This window comes from Simochromis diagramma, unplaced genomic scaffold, assembly GCF_900408965.1.
Source record: "Simochromis diagramma unplaced genomic scaffold, fSimDia1.1 OVJJ01000361.1, whole genome shotgun sequence".
Lineage (NCBI taxonomy): Eukaryota > Metazoa > Chordata > Actinopteri > Cichliformes > Cichlidae > Simochromis > Simochromis diagramma.
The window spans coordinates 13,760,440-13,785,849 of record NW_024386860.1 but is presented as its reverse complement, the minus strand read 5'-3'; the positions used below and the strand labels follow the sequence as shown (position 1 = coordinate 13,785,849).

At 38.2% G+C, this 25,410-nt stretch overlaps 1 protein-coding gene across 2 annotated transcripts; it reads right to left on the bottom strand.

Moving 5' to 3' along the window:
• Window positions 1-10,386: 10,386 nt before the first annotated feature.
• tbx20 (T-box transcription factor 20) lies at window positions 10,387-23,156 on the bottom strand. 2 transcript variants are annotated; one of them, XM_040030673.1, is made up of 8 exons: window positions 22,715-23,156; window positions 21,557-21,788; window positions 20,607-20,771; window positions 19,472-19,580; window positions 17,385-17,543; window positions 16,277-16,353; window positions 14,018-14,133; window positions 10,387-13,121 (listed from the first exon to the last, which is right to left on the bottom strand). In XM_040030673.1, exons 1-8 carry the CDS (start codon window positions 22,842-22,844, stop codon window positions 12,793-12,795), a joined length of 1,317 nt encoding a protein of 438 aa, XP_039886607.1. In that variant the 5' UTR covers window positions 22,845-23,156; the 3' UTR covers window positions 10,387-12,792. The 2 variants fall into 2 exon arrangements, with proteins under 2 accessions (XP_039886607.1, XP_039886608.1); XM_040030674.1 differs by having other exon boundaries at window positions 14,018-14,130.
• Window positions 23,157-25,410: the final 2,254 nt, after the last annotated feature.

Genomic DNA, 25,410 nt, shown 5'->3' with positions numbered 1-25,410 from the left:
CCTAACAATGAATTAGGGGCTTGAAAGTTTAAAATTTACCTGGCTGAACATGTGCAGGCTGACACAATCCTCACTGATAGAGAGGTGAGCTGGGAAGCAGCTCAGACAGCGATGCACTTCAGAGAGTCCTCCAAAACCCCCTAATCGAATGACCATGGATTTTTGTGTAGTTGGGAGTGGAAGGTCCAATTAATTATGCATGACAGCGGCTTGACGGCCATTTGATTTTGTAACGTGCGCCCCCTCTGAGCCGCCGATCCAATCAGGTTAGGACGCACCACCACACACACACTTTCTCCTCTACCTCCACACAGCTCCGGGGTGAGGCTGAGACTCCCCTTATCAGTGGGAGAGATTTCTTTAAGAGGGTGTTTGGGGCCTTGTAGGACATTTCATCATCATAATAAGTCCTTGTTATGCAGCCGGCTCACTCCTGTTTCCCTGCTATCAGGCCTCGTTGTCTTCGGAGAGGCAGCAGTTGGGCTGGACACCTGCCACAGCGGGGGGAGAAGAGATAGACTGAGTTCATTAGGTGAACAGGGAGGAGATGGAGAGGAGAGATGGAGTGTGACACCTGTGAGGATGATATGGGGATGCAGTGCTTTCAGTAAAAGTGCCTTGACTGAGCACATGCTGTAAACGTGGTACAGTGTGTTTAGGCCAGGTGTTACTTTGGATGTATCCATATATGTCACACAGTGAAAAACACCTACGTTTGCTTTGCTGCTCCAGTAACAGAGAGACAGTAAATAACTAATTGCTGTGAATTCTCTGTAAATTTATCCTCAAGTTAAGTCACACGTTTTTGTAGGCTGTTGCAAACACATCCAAAAAACAACAAAGCTTGACTCAAAATGCTTTCCAGTTATGGAAGGTGGATTAACAATATATAATAAAACAAAACTGATCTAGTTTTGTCATATTTATAGTTTTAACTTCATATAGTGTTTCTGTCAGTTTCACAGCAAACCTAGCCCAACAACAGTAAGATTTTTTGGCTTTACTTCATAAACTAAATATCTTAAGCTAGTTTTTAAGAGGAACTGTGGGTGCATTTTACAGTATTTTATCACATCGGAAATAGTCTCAAGTCTCAATTTCTCTTATTCAATTTGGATAGTAAGGTCAGAATTTGACATAAACAACATGAAAGCATGGATCCAACCTACCTTATGATGGTGTCATGGTGTGTGGGATATTTTGGGTTTCTCAGAACCAATGAGCGCGATTTACACCACAGCATCTGAGTGTTGTTGCTGATGACGTTCATCCTTTTATGGCAGTGTTCCTCTAGACCTCTGGTGGATGCTTCTAACAGGATAATGTCACAAGGCTCAGATCATCATGAACATGACAGTAAGGTCACTCTACTCAAATGGCCTCCATAGTCTCCAGATCTCAGTCCAATAGAGCACCTTTGAGATGTGGTGGAAAGGGAGATTCACATCATGGAAGTGTAGTAACTGTTTGATGTTATCATGTCAATATCTATCAAAAGAATCTCTCATGAATTTTTTAAGCAGCATGTTGAATCTTGCCACAAAGACATTAAGGGAACTCTGAAGGAAAAAGGGGTTCCAACCCTGTAACAGCAATCGTACCTAATAAAGCATCTGGTGAGTATATATTACATTTGAAACTTCAGACTTTAGCCTCAGGCAGTTGCCAGAGGTAACTTTATATTTAGAGCCAATCAATATTACACCAATACTTATGCCATATCAGCCATCGTTATACAAAAATAAATAAAAAATTATACAGTCATTATTTATGAACGTTTCGCTAGTTTATGGTCAGACGCCTTCTTGATGCCGCCCTGCCTTTAGCTAATGTTGCCTGCTGTGCTTGTAAGACCACTAAAATTGTTTTTTTTCTACATTTCATGTAAAGCATATCTGTCGATACTAATATACAGTATATGTGTGGTAGGCTAGCATATATGGGTTTCATTGTAATTATATTACATGTTAAGTGGATTTCTTTGGGTGTGTCCATTAATGCAAGTAAAACTTCTGTTTGTGTCTTTTGGCCAGTGTAATTGTGCTGCTGTCGACTGTCAGAAGCACTGTGCATACAGGATATGTTGTGATTTACGTGATTATCTTGTGATTCAATTGGTGCCCAACATAAGTGCATCTACATCAGGAAAAAATCCCTTTGTTTTTGCATATGCTTAGAGCTCAAATTTGATATTTACTCTGAGTTTCACTGTACTGATCAAGGAGTGTCCCATACTGAGTATAATTCAATTTTCCTTTAATTTAACCAAATAGAAGTCTGCCTGAGATTAAAACCTTTTTCAAGACAGACCCAACCAAGAGCACAGGACAAAGTCATTATTACAATTCGGCAACTTTACAATAGATTGACCATATATGACAGAAACTTTTTTTTAAAATATTTTTCTGTTGCAGGGGTTGATGTTCAAAGAAAACATGATTATGTTAAGTAATGAGTTTAGTGGAGTAATAAGTAAAGTTTTTTCTACTATTGGTTTTGTAAAGGAGACCAGGGATCTCTTATATGGTCATCTTGGGTACACAGATCTGAACAGAAGCCCCGCCCACCTGTTGTTCAGAACTTCTGTTCAGGAGGAGCAGGCAATGGGAAGTTCCCCAAGGAATAGGGAAGCGAGATGACTTATTAGCTTAATATCTATCCCTTTTTTTTTAAGACTTTGAGATATTTGTCTCCCATTTTGTCTTTACTTCTGCCTGATTTTACATTCCTTGGTTTAATGCTGAATTCCACATATCTGTTTTCTTAACCGAGTTTTGGGGTGATGGAGCCTATCCCAGATCACACAGGGCTAAAGTCAGGGTACACCCTGGAGATGTACACAGGCAACCACATCCTCTCACATTCACACCTACAGTCAGCAGTCAGTTTAGAGCCATTAGTCTCTTCTCATGGATTTATTTGCACAAGGTTAACATTCTTTGTGTAAATGTGAGATAGAGGTGGATGGATTGAGCCAGATATCGACAGTATCGATACCAACGCTGATTTTGATATTGGACGGTACTAGCATAATATACGGTGGCCCCGAGAGACCAAACGGACTGCAACGGAAATAGGAAAAAACGACAAAAGAAATAGGAAAAAAGAAAACAGAAATAGGAAAAAAATACAAGGGAAGTGTTTCTGGGGAGACAATAACCCGACGGACCAGTTGCAGGAACTGAAAAAATGGTAGGTGTGTTTTATCATGATTCATATAATACTGATGACAGAGTTTTAGACTAATAGTTAGGCTAACACACTTACCTCTCATCTTTTGTTTTCTCACAAAACCGATAGATCCTCCACTTCTGTTAAGTGTCTCCCTGCGCAATTCTTAGCATATTTTGGTTCCTGCAACTGGTCCGTCGATATTGTCTCCCCAGAAACACTTCCCTTGTGCTTTTGGAAATCTGTTTTTTCCTATTTCCGTTGTGTTTTGTGTGCTTTTGCATCATTTTTCTTGCTGGTGTTTTCTTAAGTTGCAGTCCGTTTGGCCTCTCAGGGCCACCATAATAATAGGATCAAAACTATCTTCTAAGTTCAGTATAGCCCAGTGAATTTTTTGGATCCATTATTAGCTTTGTTTAGAAATGAAAAAAGTACCTCAAACATGTTCCGAATGTGCAAATTGATGAGAATTCATCTCAAAAGGCAAACCAGACTGCTCTCTTCATAAGCTGCCTTCATAAGTGAGAAGTACAGGCAATACTGCCCCTGTATTTACTTGGTATCAGATCAATACTGAAGTTTGCAGTATTGCACAACACTAATGAGTTTCAATACATACATTTTTAATATAAATTTTATATAAATAATTTTTATATATATATTTTTTTCTAATCCGATTTATTTGTACTTGTTTGTGTTTTTCTTTCAAGTTCACCCAATTTCTGGCTATCGTGTATCATTTTGATGTAAATGTGAACAGTTGTGTGGTGGGGTGTTGTTTGTGGCTGAGCTGCAGACGAAGGGTGGAGCAGGGGGTTCAGGGGCAGTGCTAGGGGAGGCTGGATGTCACAGCTGACCTTCATCAATTCCATCATGTCTCACCTATTTTAGTAGCATGCTAGGGCCCGAGGAAGAGAAGGAGTAGCAGCAACAGCTGCAGGCAAGCAACGCTGAGCTGGCGGTGAGGAGCTGAAAAGCACCGTAAGTAAAGCAGACTGTAAATAAAGTGCACTGCCATCACACTGCCCAGTGCTGGTGAAGTTACTTGAAAAATAGTAATTAGTTACTAATTACTGATTACTTCTCCAAGAAAGTAATCCTGTTATTTCACTGATTACTTATTTTCAAAAGTAATTAACTACTTTATTGCTTCTATTTATTATGCATAATACAATTGAATCAAATGAAAAAGTCTCTCTTTAAAAATTGCTTTATGAGTTTTAATCTTTTAACTTTATGCACATTGCATCAAGCAAAAATTAAATTATATGTTACTGTCTTTGTCTTGAAGAAATGTATTTAACATTTAAACCTATTTTCTGCTTATTCCACCATATAAAATAAAATAATGGTTTGTTTACACTCACTCTTTCAAATAGATGCAAGTAAAACACAGCAAAAAATAAATGAAATCAAAGACTTAGCGTCAGTAAGTCCTGTCTCTCTTAAATCTACTGTCACCTGTTTAGCAGGAGTGGGGCCGGTGGAGGTTTGCCTGGTGCTGCAGTGGTCATGTCAGTGGGGGGATCTGGGGGTTTCTCTGTGAATTTCACATTCCTTTGGCAGCGTGCTAGGTTGTTACGTCTGTTGCTGCCATAGACATTATACACTCGTACGTCATTGTCATGAGACACTCTCACAAGCAAAATCATGGTTTAATAACACAGTAATGCAGCGTGGTTACGGGAAAGTAACAGTAATCTAATAATTTTTTTTTGCAATAGTAATCCCTTACTTTACTAGTTATCTGAAAAAAGTAATTGGATTACAGTAACGTGTTACTATTAACATGTTACTGCCCATCTCTGGTAACAAGTGGGAATTATCACTGCTCTGCTCTTTACTGTTGATGCTTTTCGTTTTCTCAGTTCGTGTTCCAAAATAATTTGAATCTGCTTTCAGGGAAAGCACCTCCTTCACTGAAAAGAAGCTGGTGGAGACCAAAACAGAGCTAAAATGGGGGCAATTATGACTTATGCGCATAACAGTTAATAATTCTACTAATGGATGTCTAAATGATAACTAAAATCATTTTTTTATATATTCTTTTTTACCCTCTAGTGAAGAACAATAAAACGACCTATCTATAAGAAGTAGGTCTTTTTATTGTTCTTTATATAGTCAAATCATATTCAAAGCAATGCTACGCTTCAAAGTCACAATCGCCCATGTAAACATAGCTGTCGGGGTAATGTAATGGTATAAAATCCCTCTGAAATGTGGCGAAGCATACGGAAGAAGTCAGGTACTGTACTTACTTTTCTCATCTCGTAATGGCATTACTAAAACTAATATATCAGAAGAAATCTGGAAACCACTGCAGCAGCGTCAATGTCAGACTACATTTGGGAAACCTTTTGGCAAAATCATCTGCTCTTGAGTAGAAATCCAAGCGTTTGTGGGCAGGAAGTGAAATTAGACTGTACTTTGTCAGGAATTCCTGTCGTATCTGTCTGTCCTCGGACAACTTTGCTTTCAAGGTGTATTTCCTCTAAAACAATTTTCCATTGTTTGCCAACAGGTTTCACATTTCACCACAAACTCTCCCGTGTGTTTGTGTCCTTTGTCCTGCCTGAAGCACTTTGCGGCCTGTTTGTTAAAAGCACTTTATCGCTAAATTTGACTTGGCACGTCTTGGCAGGAGAGATTGCAGCTGATGAGACTCCTGACCTGCAGATAAAGCATCCATTAAGTGTCTTGTCTGGAGCAATTCAGTACTCTTAACCTATTAGCATATTGTTAGCCATTTGTGAGATGGTGCAGCCGTGGATACGCACTGCTGTGCTGCAGCCAGTCACCACACCATAAAGAACCACCTCTCACTCTGCTGCTAAATGTCGTCTCCGACATTGTAATGCTCGCCGACTGTCCTCTGCCAGATGATTCAAATGACCGCTAAAAGCCCGAGGGAGGCAAAAAAGGGGTCCAAAATGCAAAATTGATGGAAATGACATTAGATTCAGCTCATGCTCCTCACTGTGTAAATTATGCCCCAAAATGGACTCTCTGGCCCGACTGTTAGCTCCAATTTGTTGGGCCATACCTCATGGTGGCTTGTCTTGCCCTTCCCTTCTCCCTTTAATCCAATCAAAGCCACGCTGGATGTTATTTATTTGTTTATTTATTTATTTTCAAAGGATGTAACCGATTCTTATCAAGGCAGAAGTAGGGCCTTCTTCCTGGTGAAACAGTGACTAACGTCCAGCCATCGATCCGTCAGTTCGTCTGCGGTGGCGGGTGATGCGTCTGGTGATAGAAGACTTTTTCTGCTTGTGTTTTTATGTGCGAGTGTGCAACAGAGTCATCAGTGCACACATTGTTTTCTATTTTTTAATGTTCTAGATTGCATTAAAAGATGTCGATTTTGAGATTATTTCATTTCTCACTTGTTTATTTTAATGTATTCTAGAAATGAAATGACTTTTTTTTTTACACATTCAGGCATTTACCTCAAGCACTGCCATAAAGATTGTCTCCTTAAAAAAACATAAATGCATGAAGTTGCAAATCTTTGATTTAAACTGACCTTCAAAGCACATCACCTCACAGGTGTTGCAAAAGTCGATTCACTACAATAAGCTAATTGAACGACTTCTTGAGTGGATGTTTGTGTTCTTGTCTGTGGCAACCTTAACCTCCTCTTAACTGTTTAAAATTAAATTTGATATTGATGTTGGTACCAATATCGGCTTTGTTGGCTGATATTTACATCAGATATTTCTTCGTTGCTAGTGGTGAAGTGTTTAAACATAGTGTGATGAAGAAGATATATATATTTTAAAGCATTTAGATGTTTTAATAGATAATAATTAAAATTTAAAAACTAAAATTTCTTGGCTTCAGGTATCTGCATCATTTATTTTAATGTTTAGAATAAGTATGAACATCCGTTGCAACGTATTATCTTTAGATCAGCTGTTAATTAGGTCACAGTTTTGGTAAAACCTTAAATCATTTTCTCAAGATATTTTAAATACATGGTTACCCAATTCCTGCATAATATTTCTATTAACAATAATGGAAACAAAAATTCCACCCTTGTGTCAGTTTTCAGTGTGTCTTATCAGGAAAAGGACACGTGGACATTGATTTAACAATGGTAGTAATTTCCTTGTTTTGTTCATGATGGCTAACTGTCATAGTCGCCTTGGACACTTGTTGAAAGTCCAATCAAGTCCAAATGCAGTGAAAGAAGCTCCAGAATGGCATAAAGCACACATTTTGATGCTTTTTCTTTTTATGTTTGTTGTTTGTATTTATTATGAATTTAAAAGGCTAATTTCATGGAAGTAAAACATCACAAGTAAGAATAAACTCTGCTGCAGGCAGTCTGAAGGATTTTAAGTTCGTACTAATTAGAGATGGGCAGCAACGCTAATTCGATTACTTTTTTCAGTAATGAGTAAAGTAAGGGATTACTACTGCAAAAAAAGTAATTAGATTACTGTAACTTTCCCATAAGCACACTGCATTACTGCGTTTCAAAACCGTAATTTTGTTTGTGTCTCATGACAATGACATAGGAGCGTGCAAAGTCTGTGGCAGCAACAGACGTGCAGATTAACAATGGATAATATGGAGTGCGGGAGAGAGTACGACCATCCAGCATCTAAAGCGTGGACGTACTGACATTCCTTTGAGTTTGATTCCTTAAAAAGTGAGAAAAACATCAGCGTCCGCTGTACACCCTGCATGGGAAGAAAACTTCTTTCTACAGCGAAAAATTAAACTTAAAATCTGAGCAAGCACCTAGCACGCTGCCAAAGGAATGTGAAATTCACAGAGAAACCCCCAGATCCCCCCACTGACATGACCACTGCGGCACCAGGCAAACCTCCACCGGCCCCACTCCTACTAAACAGGTGACAGTAGATTTAAGAGAGACAGGACTTACTGGCGCTGAGTCTTTGATTTTATTTACTTTTTGCTGTGTTTTACTTGCATCTATTTGAAAGAGTGAGTGTAAACAAACCATTATTTTATTTTATATGGTGGAATAAGCAGAAAATAGGTTTAAATGTTAAATACATTTCTTCAAGACAAAGACAGTAACATATAATTTAATTTTTGCTTGATGCAATGTGCATAAAGTTAAAAGATTAAAACTCATAAAGCAATTTTTAAAGCATTTGATTAAATTGTATTATGCATAATAAATAGAAGTAATAAAGTAACTAATTACTTTTGAAAATAATTTGATTCAATTTTATATGATGGATTGTGCAGAAATTGGGCTGAAAGGTCTATTGCTGTAACTAATTACTTTTGAAAATAAGTAATCAGTGAAGTAACTGGATTACTTTCTTGGAGAAGTAATCAGTAATTAGTAACTGTTTTCAAGTAACTTGACCAACACTGGTCCTGATTATAGTTTGTATCATCTTAATTGTGCTTCATGTTTTTTCTTACCCTCTGCACCCAGATAAAGTTTTTATGTACTGCTATGTCCTGGTTTTTATCAGGGTTTCATTGCCATGCTTATGAAAAGCAGGAAATACGGTAGTTTTTAAACATAGCTGAGATATGTATACCAGTGCAGTGACCACTTTCATTTGTTTCCTAGTAATCAATATATATATAAATAAATAAACATACAGAATTATTCGAAATAAATTACACTTTTCTTTTTTAAAGAGATGATATAGTGTGATTTTTTTTTTTTTTTTAGCTCCTGCTTAGATCATTTATATCACACATTTTTTTTCTATACTCTGCAGTCGGAGCAGGGCAGCAGCGGCCTGATGTTACACCACTGAATTAAAAAATCCCGCCCCCATTGTAAATATCAACTTCCTCTCCTCTGCAATTTTGTGGAGGTCAGTTGAAGAAGCACAGATGTAAAGACTTGAATAAATGGCAGCTGAGTTTCATGTAGCTGCTTCAAATTCACTCCGGTTAACCTGTGGCATCAGTTCCTGCTATCACCTGTGAACCGCTCAATGCTCCAAACTGTAACATAGGTATGGTTTCATTTTACAATGAACACAAGTTATAAACCTAAAATCAGGCTTATAGTTTGGTATTAGTTTGCCCAGTGTCGCAGTAAAGTAAAGAGTTCTGTATTGAACTGAAATGGATTACCTTTCCAGTATTTAGAGATAAACCACAACACTAATAGAATGCAGTTAAATGCTGTGTTGTAACTCACAGCCTTAGTTTGAAAATGTTAAAATTCTCATCATTTGCATAACCAAAACCACAAAGCTCTTTGGTATTATCTGGACTTGTGGTGTTTCTGATTAGTGTAGCTGTCAAAGTCCATGAAGCTTCAGTTTCAGAGAGCAAAAAAATACCATCAGCATTAAGTGAGGCTTGGATGCAGACTGACCACTAGGTGGTGATGCAGGATGGGCTGAAGCAGCTTAAATCCTGATGATGCTTCATTTGTTTTGTTTTTTTATACTGAACTTTTGTTTTTGCTTTTATATTTACTCTATTTCAGCATTACACAAACCTTTCTAAATACCTGATTATAATCTATTTTTTAAAGAAAAGACAAAACATAAATATTTCATTCCATTACTGAGTATCTGTGATTTTGATCAAGCAGATGTAAATGAAAAAACGTCAATAAAAGGCGCTCAGTGTCTGGGTGGTGATATATATATATTTCTCATGGTTTACAAATAACTTTTTTTGTTTGTTTTTTTAGATGCGGCATAGTACATTACACATTATTTCCATACAGCAGAATAAAATAAATATATTGCACTTAAAAATCATCAAAACACAATCTCACTGGGTGTATTTGGATTATGGCATTAAAAACAAAACAATTTAGAAAACGAATCATTTTCAGTGGTGAATTGCGACTCGGAGGTGTTAAACATTTACATCAACATGGAAATCACCATTCAGTGAACAACAGAAAAGGACTTTGATTTCCACAACACGTACATTTCCCCGTCTTGCTCACTACACAGCTGAGATAAAATCAGGTACTGCCAACTCTTACACCCATGTTCTGCTGCGTTAGGCTACATGTGATGTTAATATATGGTATGAGTCAAACTGGGACATTTACAGTGTTTGTTTAACCAACTCATGTTGCTCTTTCAGCTTAATTTCAATCTTTTCTCTGTGCTGATCGCTGTGCAACTGCAGAGAAGTGTTAAAGGGACACCTTTAATCAAAATACACAAAATAAACCAAACAAAAAAACTCCATCCATACCGCACATTTTATCAGTAGTGATGGGATTATTCTTTTTATTTCTTGAGTTCATCTTTAAAATGAAAGTCTGTACCACAGCACAGGTTGAACTAATCGAACTGTTAAGGTAAATCGTTTCACTTTTTGAGTACAAACTAATTTGATTTTTCTGGCATAAAGGCTCAGATTACATTGATGTCAGTCTGCATATTGGCCTGGATGGTTTATCATCAACTGCAGTTTTTAGGACTCAGTTATAGACCACAGATACTGGCTAAAATGACTTTGTTGTGTGTCATCAGAGCTTTTAAAATAAATGACTGTAACCGAGTGTGTGAGCCAACTTCCTCATTTCTGCATGCTTTAAATGAGACCCAAGAGCCAATATTTCCAGCTGTGTCTTGTCACCACATACACACATTCAGCCTCTGTAACACCCAATGAAGACAGACCACCAAAAGGCTGAAAGCAAGGAGGAGTCGGGGTTTATATTTCTACTGTACATTTCACGCTGTTTTATGTGCCTTTTGATATAAAACAGACTACAGTGAATGAGTCGTAATTCAGCCCATTAGAGGCCAGTCAGAGTAGATTTATAAGGGCCACTCAACCACTTTCACTAACCTAAGCAAATTAATATACAGCTATATATAAAAAAAGGTGTCATTGAAGTGATTTTAGTTAGAGTCCAGTCACTATACAAAGATAGTGAAATTCATCAGTCTGTGTGAAATCATTCTTAAACTTTCGTCAAACCAAGCGTACTTTCTCAACTCCACAGAGATGAGCAAGCACGGCGTGTTGGATCGTTGATTTCAGATGTCAAGGACAAGTCACTGAGCTACACTGTATGCTGAAGTAAAGTTGATCAGGTAATTAAAAAATGAAATGCTGAAGAACTCGATGTTATGACACTTCTATCACAGATAAACGTGGTGATTACGAGGCCATGATAGCTTTGGGTTGTCTCCACCTCTGTCTAGAAAGTTTGCTGTTGGTCCGTGGTGGGACTTGTGTTAAATTCAAAGATGAATCTTAGATTAAAGGTCTGCATGTGTTTACCATGGACGTGTTATAAGAACTGGAATAAATTGAAGTGCCAAAAACTGCAGTTCCCTAAATGGCCACTTGAGGCTCGTTGCTAAAGTGAGTCAGTGCTGACCCAGGTTAAAATGCCCAACTTTACAGGAGAATTAAACAGGTTTACAGCCTGTGACAAAAACTGGTTATGGCCTCTGTAGCTAATTTCCCCTTTCATGACAACTGTGGTGCAAGTGAACTGTTATGTAACTCAACAGTTTAGACTGTACTTTGTCTTGAAGTTACACATAATTAAAAGTGACTCCTCTGAATGACACTTGAGTGCCATTTTTTTTTAGGAATACTAAAATATGAGGAAAATTGCCTAAAAATGCCAGAAAGATCTTCTTGCTAGGATCTTTTTCAAATCACCTCTAGATCACTGATTAAACACTATTTAAACAAACAGCAATCATATTAACCTTCAGTTTCAGGTGTCTATAGAGATTTAAACGGGCACCAAGAAAAAAAATCAGCAGTAGTAGCATGGTATCCAGCTCTTTCAATACATCTGTGGTTTGAGCAACTTCGCTGCTTCCATTAACTGGTCCTTTAAACAAAGCAAAAAGCACCTTTTCATTATTTTTTTTTTGGCTCATATTTTTCCATATAAAGTGTGTATGTCTACTGCAGTCAGCATGCGTCCTATTATTTGTTTAACTCCACAGTGACAATTTTCCTATGAGTAAATGTAGCACGTTTGCCTTTGTACAATGCATTTTAACATGTTTTTTGACATTATTTTCGAAACACTGTGGGTGAAACAGTGTTAAGTTCTAACTTTCAACTGTACATATGGCTGGTTTTCTCCAAAACAGAGGAAACCTGAGATGGCTGCTCCGCCTTGATGACATGCTGGAATGTTCACAGACTGAGCCTCGGTGTCCATCCGGTGGAGTTGTGAGTCATTTTGGAGAACCACAGAATTGCCTGCCATCTTTAGAGCCGGTCGAGCCCCTGCTACCATTAGTGCCTGTTTAAGGGAAGACAGGGTTTTCTACTCGTTTCTTTAAATAAGTCAAAGATCCACTTTCTGTTCAAGAAGGGCCAAGATCAAACATGCTCCTGTTATCACCTTGCATTAGATTTTTTAGTTTGTATTGAGGTCACAAGTGTTTGTACAGTGTCTTTTAAGCATTCGTAGAAACCACAGGATCTGCTGGTGTTTCCGCAGGTCCAAAGGATGGCGCCACAGTCCTTTTTTGATTGGCTGTCAGTACACCTCATCCTCTTTATGTCACGACCGTCACCTCACTTACTGTAGGTGAACTATTTACAAAGACCGAAGGGAAAGATACAAACTGGATGAGGAGTGAGGAAAGAGCTTGATGCTCCGAAACACGGGTGAGTGTCAGAGCGAGGTTCATCCATCTCCTCCCCAAGATGGAGTCATACAAATGGTGTCATCACAGTGGAGGAATGGCGGAGTCCCTGGATGGCAGCATAGGGGCCCTGCTGGAAGTAGTGGTGGTAGCGTGGCATGTGGAAGGAGGGGAAAGAGGGGCCGCTGCCCTGCATGGTTCCAGCCAGAGCGGTGGGTGTCAGCGGCATGCCCAGTCGGCTGTAAGGGGGCAGGGAGCCCTGGATGGGGTGGGGCAGGGAAGCGGTGCCGGTGCCCATGGCCGATAGGGACTGTGGGTGCTGAAAACCTGAGAAACCTGAAGTCGTGGTGACCCAGGAACTCAGGGAGAGGTTATCTGAGGCGGTGAACGCTGAGCCTACAAGAGACAGATGAATGTCAGTTCAGTTGGGATACAAATAGATTTCAGAAAAAGGCTCACATAAATGTAATAAAACTGGATTTAAACCAACTTTAAATTCCTGTCATGGTCTCTGGGATTTTTGTACTACATCTGCTGTATTAGTTTGTTTTGCCATCTTTCTAGTTTCCCTGATCTACTTTATTCTCCTGCATCTTTCATTATGTAAAGTGTTTGTCTTCATGTCTCAGTATTAGTTATTTATACTGTGATACTTTTTTTTTAAAAGGTGAGTTTCTTGTTCTAGTTTTACTTTCTTCCTTTTTTGTTACTTAGCTGCTTGTTTTTTGGATTCCTGCTTTGTGTAGACATTGCAGTCTTATTCTTTTCAGTTATTTTTGGATGTTGCATCAGCTAAAATGAAGTCCTCTCTCCTGACTCTATGACGTTATAAAGCTCCAAACACCCCCCCCAAACAAACAGGTTTACATTTAGTAGAAAACTCAGATATTGGTTTTCATATCAATACTATATCAAAATATCATATTTGTCATATATTGTGTATATGACAAATAGCCTCTATATTATTTTTATTATGCATTTTGTAGTTCTTAGTTGCTAATATACTTTCCAAGTATTTGTTCATTAGTAGCTGTTAAAGTGTTTTCTTCCCACATACACTCACTAGGTCATGTTCGGTTATCAGTGGCACTGTAATTATCCCTCAAATATTAGTACACCTATATTTTTTAAATGGTAAACTTCCTTAACTTAAATTGTAACTGCAGAAAATGATGAAGAGAATGATGAGTTTCTATTTTATATGGAAGATGAAAAAAAAAAGGAAATGAAAGCAATCTACTAAATATAATGCTTTCACAGGATCTGTGGTGTCTGCATTTATGAGCGTTTACCTCTGGTGTGTGACGCGTGTCCGTCCTCGCTCAGGTTCTCCTCGTCACCCGCGTAGGTTCGGATCGGCGACCGGGCGTATGAGTGCTTGTGGATCAGATTCTCAACACTTTCCCTACAGCAAAAGCCGAAGAGAGAGCCCCAAAATAAATCTCTTTTTGTCATTTTAAATATTTTAAAAGACATTTTTTATTTGATGAGATGCAGACTTAACAAAAAAGAAACTATGTCACTTTTTTTTGTAAAACATAATTTCTAGAATATTTGATTAGGAGCTTAATAAAATAGTTGCAAAATAGTTTTGTTGAATAGTTTTGATAGAAACTTCAATTATCCATTAATGTCTGACAACATAAAACAGATACAACATCAAGATCAGAATAAAAAAAAAAAATTAAAACGAGTTGGGTTTTTCACCTATAATCTAATGTGATAATGTTCAGGGGTTAGTGACACTGAAACTGACAGGTCACAGATTTATTTTTAATACCAGTGCAATTTTCTAGTATCTGCCTTTTGGTCCATTCTTTGTTTCTGTGCAGTAACAGGATCTTTCCTCTTTACGTGATGTTTTTTTGGCAGCATGTCTAAGTGTGAATTTCCCTTTTGTGTATTTTAACCTTTGTGTTGACTGTGCATGTAGATTTTGGTTTGTGTGTGCGCGTCTTCTGTGTGTGTTTACTATCCAACAAAGTGCATTAGCTCATTTGAGTCTTGTCAGACAGCACTTCTCAAACACAGTGACACAAATTGTTGCGGGGGGGGCGGGGGTAGTGAGTGTTCACGAGTGCGTGTGCATGGCTGGGTGGACAGGCAAGTGGTCTGCATCACGAGAGCCATGCGTTCACATTAGCAGCCCCCCTCCTTGCAGCCCCTTTGCCTCCAATTAGGTTAGGAAAGTGCAATATCTGTCAGCAGAGGAGTACAAATGTGTGTGTTTTTATCAGCGTCGGGCCCCTCCGGCAGAGGGGCCACCGTGAACTCCCACAATACGCAGCGTCAGGCGGGAGGCAAACAAGGAGGGGAAGAGGCGGGGCATGCTGGTTTCAATCAGTCATTGCAGCCAATTGAATTACAGTGTGTTTTAGTGCAGTGGCCGACTCCAGACTAATGTGATTTCTGCAGCTCCCTAAGATCAATTGATCTGGTCTAATTCACAGCCCTCAAAAAAGAGAAAGACAGAGGAGAAGGAGGAGGGAGGAGTGTTTGTCTGGCTGTTTTTCGACAGTCTCTGTTTGGGATATTTGATTGAAGGAAATGGGCAGATGGTCTGATTTTGTCAGCTGATTTTGGCCGTAGTGCCGGAATCGGGAATTACGAGAAGTGTGTGTTTTGGCAGCGTTCATAAAAAAAAAATCCTTTCGAGGGGTGATTTATAACTCTGCGTGTGCGTGTGTGTGTGTGTGTGTGTGTGTGTGTGTGTGTGTGTGTGTGTGTGTGTGTGTGTATAAAGGACAGACAAACTCTTCTTGTTCATGCAGAATATAGAGAAATGAAAATAGAACATATAACAAAAGGAAAAGCAAGATAAAAGGACTAAGGGGGGGGGGGAGCACAAGTGATGGGGGAAAGAAACGAGGATGATAGCTGGGAGTTTCAGTGTTTAAAATTTGTTTAAGATAAGACAGACAGAAATGAAGAACAAAGAAGGTAAAGAGGGAGGACAGAAAGGGAAGACTGAAAGAAAAAAGAAATACAAGGGAAGGATGATCAAGAAGGTAAGCAAAGAGAATGTGAACTAATAAATAAAAATAGAGACGAGGAAGAAGAAGGATAAAACTAATACACAGACTAGAAAAAAAACTGGAAAAGAAAAAGTAAAATGAAAATTTTAAAGAAAAGGGGACAATGAAAAAGGATTGAGGGGAATCAAAAAAGGGAAAATAAAGAAAAGTACCGATACCAAGTAAAAGAAAAAAGACAAAACTGGGGAGAAATATATAAACCATTTTTAAAAAAATGGATGAATGAAAATTGAAGCAAAGACAGGGAATAAAAAGTAAAAGGGTTGTATGAAGACACAAGAAAACAAGAATAAAAGATGTGAAAGCAAGAACAGAAAGAATGACAGAGTACAGTATGTGGAGCATGGATTATCTGTTCTCCACTGACACAAACAGAGGGAAATAAACACTCCAGCTTCTGTATTTACTAATGAGCAGCAACCCCGGCTATCTAACACTCCCCCCTAATCGTGTATCTTATCCGCAGCGGTGGGGAGAGAGGTAAACAAACAGTGCAGGACCCAGAATCCCATGTACCTCTCCATGTCCGTCAGCCGCGAGGAGTCCCGGAAACCTTTGGCGAACGGGTTGCTGTCAATCTTCAGTTTGGTTATCTGGGAAAACACAGGAGCAGGAGAGTGAAACGAGTCAGTCAGGTCAGGTTTGACACCTCATTTTATTGTTTTTTTTTTTTGAGTCAACATGTCTCTTCACGCTGGTTCTCTGCAGCTACCACATCCACAGAAGCCCAAAGCATAGCCAGGTTTTAAAGCTATTTATATTTTTTAATGTCTGTATGCATGTCTCCTCTTTGTGCTACAAAAGAAGCAGTAAATAAAGGGACACACAGGAAAAGCAGCACAATTTCTCAGCTCTAATGACCAGATTTATTTATTTATTTATTTCCACCAGCACAGCACCAAAAGGTTTGCAGGTCACAAAATTTTAATCAATTATTTTAGTTTTATTGGGGAAAACTGAGAATTTCACAACTAATTAAAAATCATAAGAAACGTGATTTTCTTATAGAAATTCTGTTCTGGATGAACTTCACCTACTTACAAGGTGCACAAAGAAGGGGATAAAGACAGCAGACAAGCTATTCAGCACTTTCATTATGCAGAACAACTGTGTTATTTGATTTACACATTCAGGTTAGCGTCATGGGGTTTATTACAGATGAAATTTTAAACTGAATAGGTATAGAAACAACCAACTGTATACATGTCCAACACATACACCCACCAATGAGGCACTAACAAAGATGAGCTTTAATTACGGTATATGGTGTCAATCAAATAACAAAGTTGTTCGATATATTGTACTGTATATATTATTTACACTATACTGTCTTAAAGGCAGAAATGGATGCACGCTTGAGCTTTTACCTGGTATCTCTCGATCTTCGTTAGGTCTAAAGTGCACTTTTAATCTCAACCTTTACCCTTTCCAAGGATGAGAAGTCCTTAAATTGCTCAGGCAGCACAACTCGCTGTGCTGATAAGGCCCATGTGATACAATTTAAGGCTCCAGATTGACTCTTAAATGGAGCTTGTGGCAATCTTTATAATTTAAAAATTTCATGGGAACCAGCAGCAGATTTTTGGCAGAGTCCTTAAGCCTGCAGGAGTCAACAATCACTCACCAGCTGGTTCTGGTAGGCTGTGACAGCTGTGAAGACAGTCTCAATGAAGACGAAGGTGCGGAACTCCTCAGATTTGAGATTGAGCAGCGAGGCAGTGTGGTCCTTCTTTTTTATGATGTGGACCCGTGGCTGGTATTTGTGCATGGAGTTGAGGATGATCTGCAGAGGACAAGAAGAGCAAGAATTAGTTTACAGTGAAATGTAGATGATGATGATGATAATGTGAAAGCTCACTGGAGTCAACAGAGTGCATCAAGATCAAGTTCAGATATATTCTATTCGATTATATATATTCCATCTCTGCACCACAAAGCACTATTATTGTCCATTAAAACATACCAGGGAGTCATACTGTCGCAGTGACTATTCATTGTGTGAACACACAAACTTCAGTTTACTTTTACCCAATCCAATTCACACCCTTTTGCTGCTGGATATACTCGGCAATCCACAAGCGTTCTATTAATGTGCAGCATAAAATAGTTCCCAAACATTTCATCAAAGTTACAAATATAAAAACCAAATTATACTGACATTTGTGACTCATTTTAAAAGATTTCCACAAAGATGATCCACAAAATGAGAATTGACAAATGTATTTGAGAAAAGATTAATTTGCATGGAGGATAATTTTGCCATTAAAAACATAAAGAAAAAAAAAATCTTTTTAAGCATTTAGTATAAATTTGAAAGGCTATGAACACGGGGTGTGTAAAGCTAAATAAAGTGAATTTGTATGCAAATGCTGAGTCTTTCTAATCTAGCCCCTCCCTGTCATACTGTGGTTTATGTTTTATATATGTAATTTTTTATATGTATATTACATTTGGTTATGATATATTTTCTCTTTTCTTGCTTCTCTTTATTTCCTTACTATGAATTGTAGTTTTGGAGAATAAAATAAATGAAGTATAAAAAGTATAATGCAATATGAAAACACTGCTTCACAGTAACTGGCTCAAGTATTCATTGTCAGAAAAAAAGGTTCAAGAAGCCCAGAGATGAAAAATTCATTTATACCTGAAAGTGATGTCTTCAAATTGGAAAACGTAATTTTCTGCTACAGGTAATCAAAATTTTATGCCGAATATTTTTTATTTTATAGAATATTATGCACATAACTTCAGTCTTTAAGAGTACAAAGTTATATTTCTGCACCACTTTTTGTTGTTGTTGTTGTTGTTGGTGGTGGTGGTGGTGGTGGGTGTGTGTTCATGTGTATATGTGGGCAATTATTCTGTTTATAAAGTTAAAAATTAATGTTTAAATCGCTTTCTAAATTCTAAATATATAATGTCATTATATTTTTGTGATATTTTAGTAAATTTCATGTCTTTACCGTTGCTGCTGACCTTTCAAATGATCAGACTTAAGCTGCAGTGTTACAGAAATAATGGCGGATGAGTATATAATGGGAATTTGTGTGCATTCAGTTTATATGATAGCATGAGAAGAATTATTGGGGTAAGAAGCGATATTACTGTTATTTTTTTTTTTTAATTTAAAATAGTCTTGCAATGTATTCTTTTGTATATATTATACGTTGTTAAACGCATGATATGTATTTATATGTATACACTGCATTATTTTTACTGCTGCATTCCACTGTTACTCGGCAGAAGAAAGAATCTGGCAAAACTAAAATAAATAAAAGGAGTGTAGAGCATTTTTAATTTTATGTGCTCATCACATTGTATATTTGTTTTGGAGACATCCACCTCAATAGATTCAATTGAGGTGCTATTTTTGGACTGAGAAAGTGCACACACCCTTTAAACTAATAATTGCCGCGTTTCCCAGACTGTGCCCTTCTGTTGACTTATTAATGGATGACAGTTATTATTATTATTTTTTCGGCACTGTTCTGGTCTCTGCTTGTCCTTGCCATGATGATGTCAGTGAAGGGAGGATTAAAAGAACAATTTGCTTTAAGTCGTATATTTCACCTGAAATGAAGCTAGCTTAACTCATTTTCACGGGGTTTCGAAACACTAAAGCCTCCATGATGCTAGATAAATACTTGACGTGTTGTTTCGAGGCAAAAAGATGTGAAGAAAGAAAAGAAAGAAGAAAAGTCAGGTGCTCACATGTCCGTGTTGGTCCAGTTCGTTGTTCGTCAGCTTCACTTTCTCAAAGGAAACCATTTGCTTCATCAGCTGCTCGCCGGTGAATGGAGAGTCTGGGTGGACGTACAACCTGCGGGGGAAAAGAACAGCACCTCTGATTGGCTGAAAGGCGTTCGTTTCCTATCCAATCAACGTTCAGCAAACTGGCAAATTAAGAATCGCTTAGCGACTAACCAATTAATTGAAATTACAATAAATACTGTGATGTAATAATAATAATAATAATTATAAGAATTTGTATTTATAATTATGAGGTTAAGTAGGCCTACTTTAACACGCCCTGTTTATAAATTCACAACAGCCGCTTGGTGTGAGATCGAATTAGCTACGCTACATGTAAAACTACCACAAAAAGTCATTAATGCCAAACAGCATTACACCTTTGTCAGAATGTTTTTTTTTTACTCAGTATTATTATATGTTGTGTTTATTTTATTTTGTAAGATTTAATAATTCCTAATCTCAAAAGTTTTAATAGGCTAACTATAGAAAAGTCGTTAATAAGCACATATCAATGCATTTTTTTAATTGAACAGCATTTAAGTGAAGACTACAATCTTCATATGGGCTCTAAAATCCAGGTTCTTGAAATAAATGGCTAGCTATGTAAATAAATAAATAAATAAGAATGAATAGTTACTGAAAAGAGGCCTCCAAATGATCTCTTTCTTGAATCAAATCAATATAAGTCTGCTCTCCACTTTTTTATAAGTTGATTATATTTAGTTAAAGGTAAGACAAAATGTAACTGATTGTCAGGTTACATAAACAACAGCCTACCAGAAGAGAGTCAGCGGTGTCCATATTTTCATAAAGAATAAAGTTTGATATTGCAACTGAAATAAATCAGGTAGAAAACATTCATAAGTGCCAGAAAAGAGCAGAATTATTAGTGAATTGTTCTCAGGTTTTTCGAATATCCACCCATTCTTCCAACGTAATTACGGTCATTTCATCTAACTTGGAAAGTCGTTCAAAATATTGAAAATGTCTTTGGAACATTTTCATATTCAAATTCAAGTCTACACAGAGGATTTAAAAAAAAAAAAGGTATACATATTTTAAAAAGAGAGAGAGGGAGTTTAGGTCTGCCTACCTGGCGGGGAGAGGGGGGTCGGCCTTGCCGGCTACCAGCCAGGAGGAGCGGTGGTAAGCGTATCGGTAACGCTTGTTGTCCACTGGGACAATGTCCATCAGCACGATGTACTTGGAGTCCTGGTCCACCCCGGAGAAAGAGACTCGAATGGTTGGAAACATCCTCCTAATGGTGTTTTGTTAGAGCAGAAAGAAATAATTGCTGAGTTAGAACACTGGTCTTTCTAAATGTAGCGCTTGCTAAAAAGATAATAAAAATAAATAAAGTAAATGCACAGTTAACTTTTTTTTCGGATATTCACAAACAGTTTGTGTTTTCAAGCCATACTCAGTGCAGGAATACAGCTCTGAGTAGTGAATTATTAATCTGCATTTGCTGGGTTTGACGCTACGCCTCACCAATGTCCGTAAATGTGTTAAATGCAGTTCAAGTTTCACGAATTCGTTCACAGGTCCTTAACATTGCCTCACGTTTCCCTTAAAACTACACCCATGTATATATATCATTATTATTATTATTAATTTTGTGAATAAGGTTCACATCGACCAGCTGCAGTGTCTGCCTTTATGTTACAGTAACCTGCGGTGTGTTTTTCAGGTGGCTCTTGGGTCAGTGAAACATTAGATCACGGTGTAAATGTCCTTTCAAAGCACCTGCGGGAAGTCATCAGATGTCTGCAGCTTCCTGTTTAGATCGCTGCTCTATCTAAAGAAAAGTCAGACAGAGCTGCAGAGGAGCTTTATCCTAATTTTATTTTTTCAACTTTCAAAAGGCTCACAAAGAAGTTCCAAACAAAAACGAACCATAATTCATTTCTCTATTTGTATTTCTCACAATATCGTCTTTTATTTTTCTCTCACCCGTCTTTTTTTCTGATATATTTATAGCCTATTTATGGGACAATAAATAGGTTACATCAAAATATGAAAATAAAATTAGCGGTAGTTTACCTTCCAGATTTGGTGATGATCATCTCAGTACCGAGCTCGTGAAATTTGTCCCACAGCTCTTTGGTCTCAAGGCTGCACGAGATCTTCGCCATCTCCTCGCTTGGGATGCCTGGATTGGTGGGGATGAGCGGCTCCGTGCACACGGCGGGCGCGCTGAAGTCCCCATGCCCGTCCAGGGAGGACAGGTCAGCCAGGGACTGCTGGTTGCAGGAGGACTTCTCCACGAATTGCTCTGTTTTATTTAATTAAGGTGGATTTGTGGAGAAACAGGGATGATTATTCTCATTTGATTTTGATGTCATCAGGAACAACTGCAAGATTTTGTCTTAAACAGGGAAAGCAAGTATGTAACCACATTCTGCTAAAATATCCTGCTATGCTGTTGTGTTGCAGCATAATAAATGTAATAAATCTTTTTATTATAATACCTCATTTCTACTAGAGCAACTTCTATCATGGATAAGGTAAAATAAAATAAACACACATATCAGCTCTGTAGAACACGTCTGTCGTTAATGAGAAGAAGCACAATTTACATTCTTACAGAAAATCTGAAAATTAAAGTGTAATACTTGTCTGACATGCCTGCTTTAAAAAAAATTAAAAAAAATATTTTGGAGAAGCAGCTCGTCTTTTGATTCGATTGGCAAAACAAAATATAAAGAATTAAAAAAGAAAATGCTCTTTAAAATACAGGGAAATTAAATGTTGGAACAATGAATGCGCAGGGTCAATTTAGAGCCTTTTTATTTGCAATCATTTAAATATTAAAAACTCTTTCATTGAACACATTACTTTTTGATTAACGTATATAATAAATTGCATGGATGTTTACTGTCACTCTATGTATCCTCACGAATTTCCTTTTACATTTTACAGACTAGAACCTCACCTCACTGCTATCACAGTTCATCTTTATTTAATTTGTTTCTTCAGCATTTTCCTTTTATTATAACGCATCGTTATTTGTAAAATAGTGACTGATTTGTTTTACGGTTCCACATTTTTTGAGGTTACAAACGCCATTCGTTGATAAACTCGCTTTTATTACTGGATGTTTAACTGCAATTCGAAGTAATTCGAAAGTGTAACCCCAAAACTAAACTCACGTTGAGCCTGTTTAAGTTTTCTGATTTAATTCTTCAATTCTTCTCTTACCCAGAGGCTTGATGGTGTTCTCCTCCGCCTCCTTGTCCTTATTGGGCTTCCCGCTGGACATCAGGGCTGCTATGGAGAAAGCATTTGCCCGGGATGAGAGCTGCGGTTTCGGGGATGAAGTGTACTCCATGTTGGTGAAGAGACTGGAACAGAATATTCCCCTTTGAATAAGGAAAAAAAATCCCCAGAAAGGCTTAACTCCGCCTGCTTCCAACTGCCAGCGACGTAAAGAAAAATGTGCAGGGAAATACGCAAAGTTTCTCCTCGATTTCGGTCTTTCTGCGCAAATACTCAGCTGTAAAACTTGTCACTTCGGAAACGCTTGTCACTGCCGAGTTGAGAGTCTTGCTGGATGCATGGTGAGAGAAGGCGGAGGAGGGCTGACTCCACAGACTTGTGCGCGTCCTGCAGTGCCAGATCTGAGGCCGGCTGCTCTATGGGACGCTTCACTCCGGCTCACCCTCCCCTTATAATTCCAGTCTGTCCTCCAATCGCTGCCTCTGTCTCCACGTCACAGTCCCACTGTCCCACAGCCACCCTGCTACCAGGCAGCCAATTAAATACCCTGACAGGGTTTCCTTTTCATGCCAAAGACCCCATATACAGAGAGAGTGTGGTTGGAGAGGGCTGATGTGAGATTTTTATGACTGTCTGTACTCGGGTGATGACAGAAGGAAACGACAAACATATGGTTCGGAAAATGTAATTCTTTGCTGTCATTGCACAACACAAAGGAAAGAAATAAACAGAGAAATGTACTTTATATTTGGAGCCCTCTCAAGGACCCCCACCAGACCACATGTTGGGAACCACAAACCCAAAATGTCAACAACAGAGATTTTCCAGGAGATGTTTGCCCAAGATGGAGCTATTTGATAATTAATAGCAGAAGTGAGATGATGAGGAAAGCTTAACATACACAATATCTGCTCCTGTCACAATTATGAATTGATATGAAAGAAACACTGAAGCATTTTAGTCACATTTTTTTAAGTGGTTAAAACCTTTTTGGGTCACTCTTTCTTTTGGGTACTAACCATCCTTTTGAGATGACTGGGTGTTCCATATATTAACCCCTTCCTGCAGTGCTGCCTGGTGTGTGAACACACTCACTCACAATTCATTTATAGATGAAACTATCTATTCATGCCAGAAGTTATCATTTTTTGAGTTATATAGTTGTTCTGTAATTTAAAAAAAAACTTCCACAATGATTTCATTGTTTTACAGCTGACTCCAGCCTCACTTCAAGCTCAATAATTGTGTCTCTGTGTTGTTTAATGGGAATAACAGCTAGCACATCCAGCAACAAAAGAATGCTAAATATGGCCCCAAACTACAACTGGACAAGTTAGTGAGGTTTAAATATATATAAAAAACAAAAGCGTAAAATTACGTTGTTATTGCTGTTAAAGTTGAAACAATGAGATTATTATGATTTATAAAAGGAGTCAACGTGTACATGAATGAGAAATTTAATTTTAGGTGGAAATTAGCCCAAATTTAAAAATGTATTAAGTCTAATTTATTTTAAGTCTTTTTTATTTACTTGATTAGCAAATAATATCTTTGGCTGACTGCAGTGTAATACCCTTTAACCTTTCCAAATCCAGACAAAGTCCTCTGAACTGAACTCCAGTTTAACCAGGAGCACCAGTCCATGGATTTCTGCCATCATTTTTGGTACTTCTGCTTTTCTGACACTGGCATAATGCCCAAGTCTTAATCCTAATTCTAACCTGAATTAAGAATGAACCCACCATCAGCCCTCTGAGGGCGCTTTACAAAATGGAACAACCAAAATGTCCACACTTTCCAAAGGTCTAAAACTTACACCACTGGTCTGCACAAAGATAGCCTTAAGCACACACACACAGGGACCTTACTGAGTGCTGGAGTTAATCCATTCTATGACACACACCAGTAATCACCTAATCTTGAACACACACAGTTTTCACGTGACAACAGGAAATTCACATTATTTTTAAGAGGCCCACCAGCAGGTCTACAAGTCCAGCCTGTAGTCTATACTGCAGGTCTGCCAGGCTCAGATCCCCTACTGTTATCATCTTATTACTGTCCTTAGTCACTCATTCAATCTTATATCAAAGAAGAAAGCTTTCAAGACAGATTAAATAAATCTTTTTTCTTTTATTTCCCTTGCTTTTAACTTGATAGGGACTGAATCTGGTCTAGACGTCACCTAATGGAGAGTGTTTATCAAGGCAATTTCTTTTTTTTTCTTCCTGGATACACAACATCTGCACTGCTTGATTCACTAGCAACCAATCACAGAGACCACTGGCAGCCACAGCTGAGCTCGGAAAACTGAGATTTCGAAGAGCACCTGAAAGCATCGTATTTCTGAAGCGCTGACTACATTTTTTTTTCTAAAGGTGTATCTCTTTCTCTCCTCTCTCAGTGTGTGTGCGAGTGTGTGTCCTCAATGTCACTCTCTCTTCTCTCTCAAAGATGGAGGCTTACATAAACACTGAGCCAGAGCTCTGCCGGGCAGCTAAACCCATTAGGAGACTCCTGAATGCAAATCCGCTGCTGCAGATATTTAATAAGAGACCTGCGCTGGCAAATTAGATTACCTTGCAATTGCTAGTGGATAATGTGCTAAAAGCTTTCCCACTTAAGCGTTACTCCTTACTGAATATTATTCACACTTTGAGGGGCCGGTGCAGCCTTAA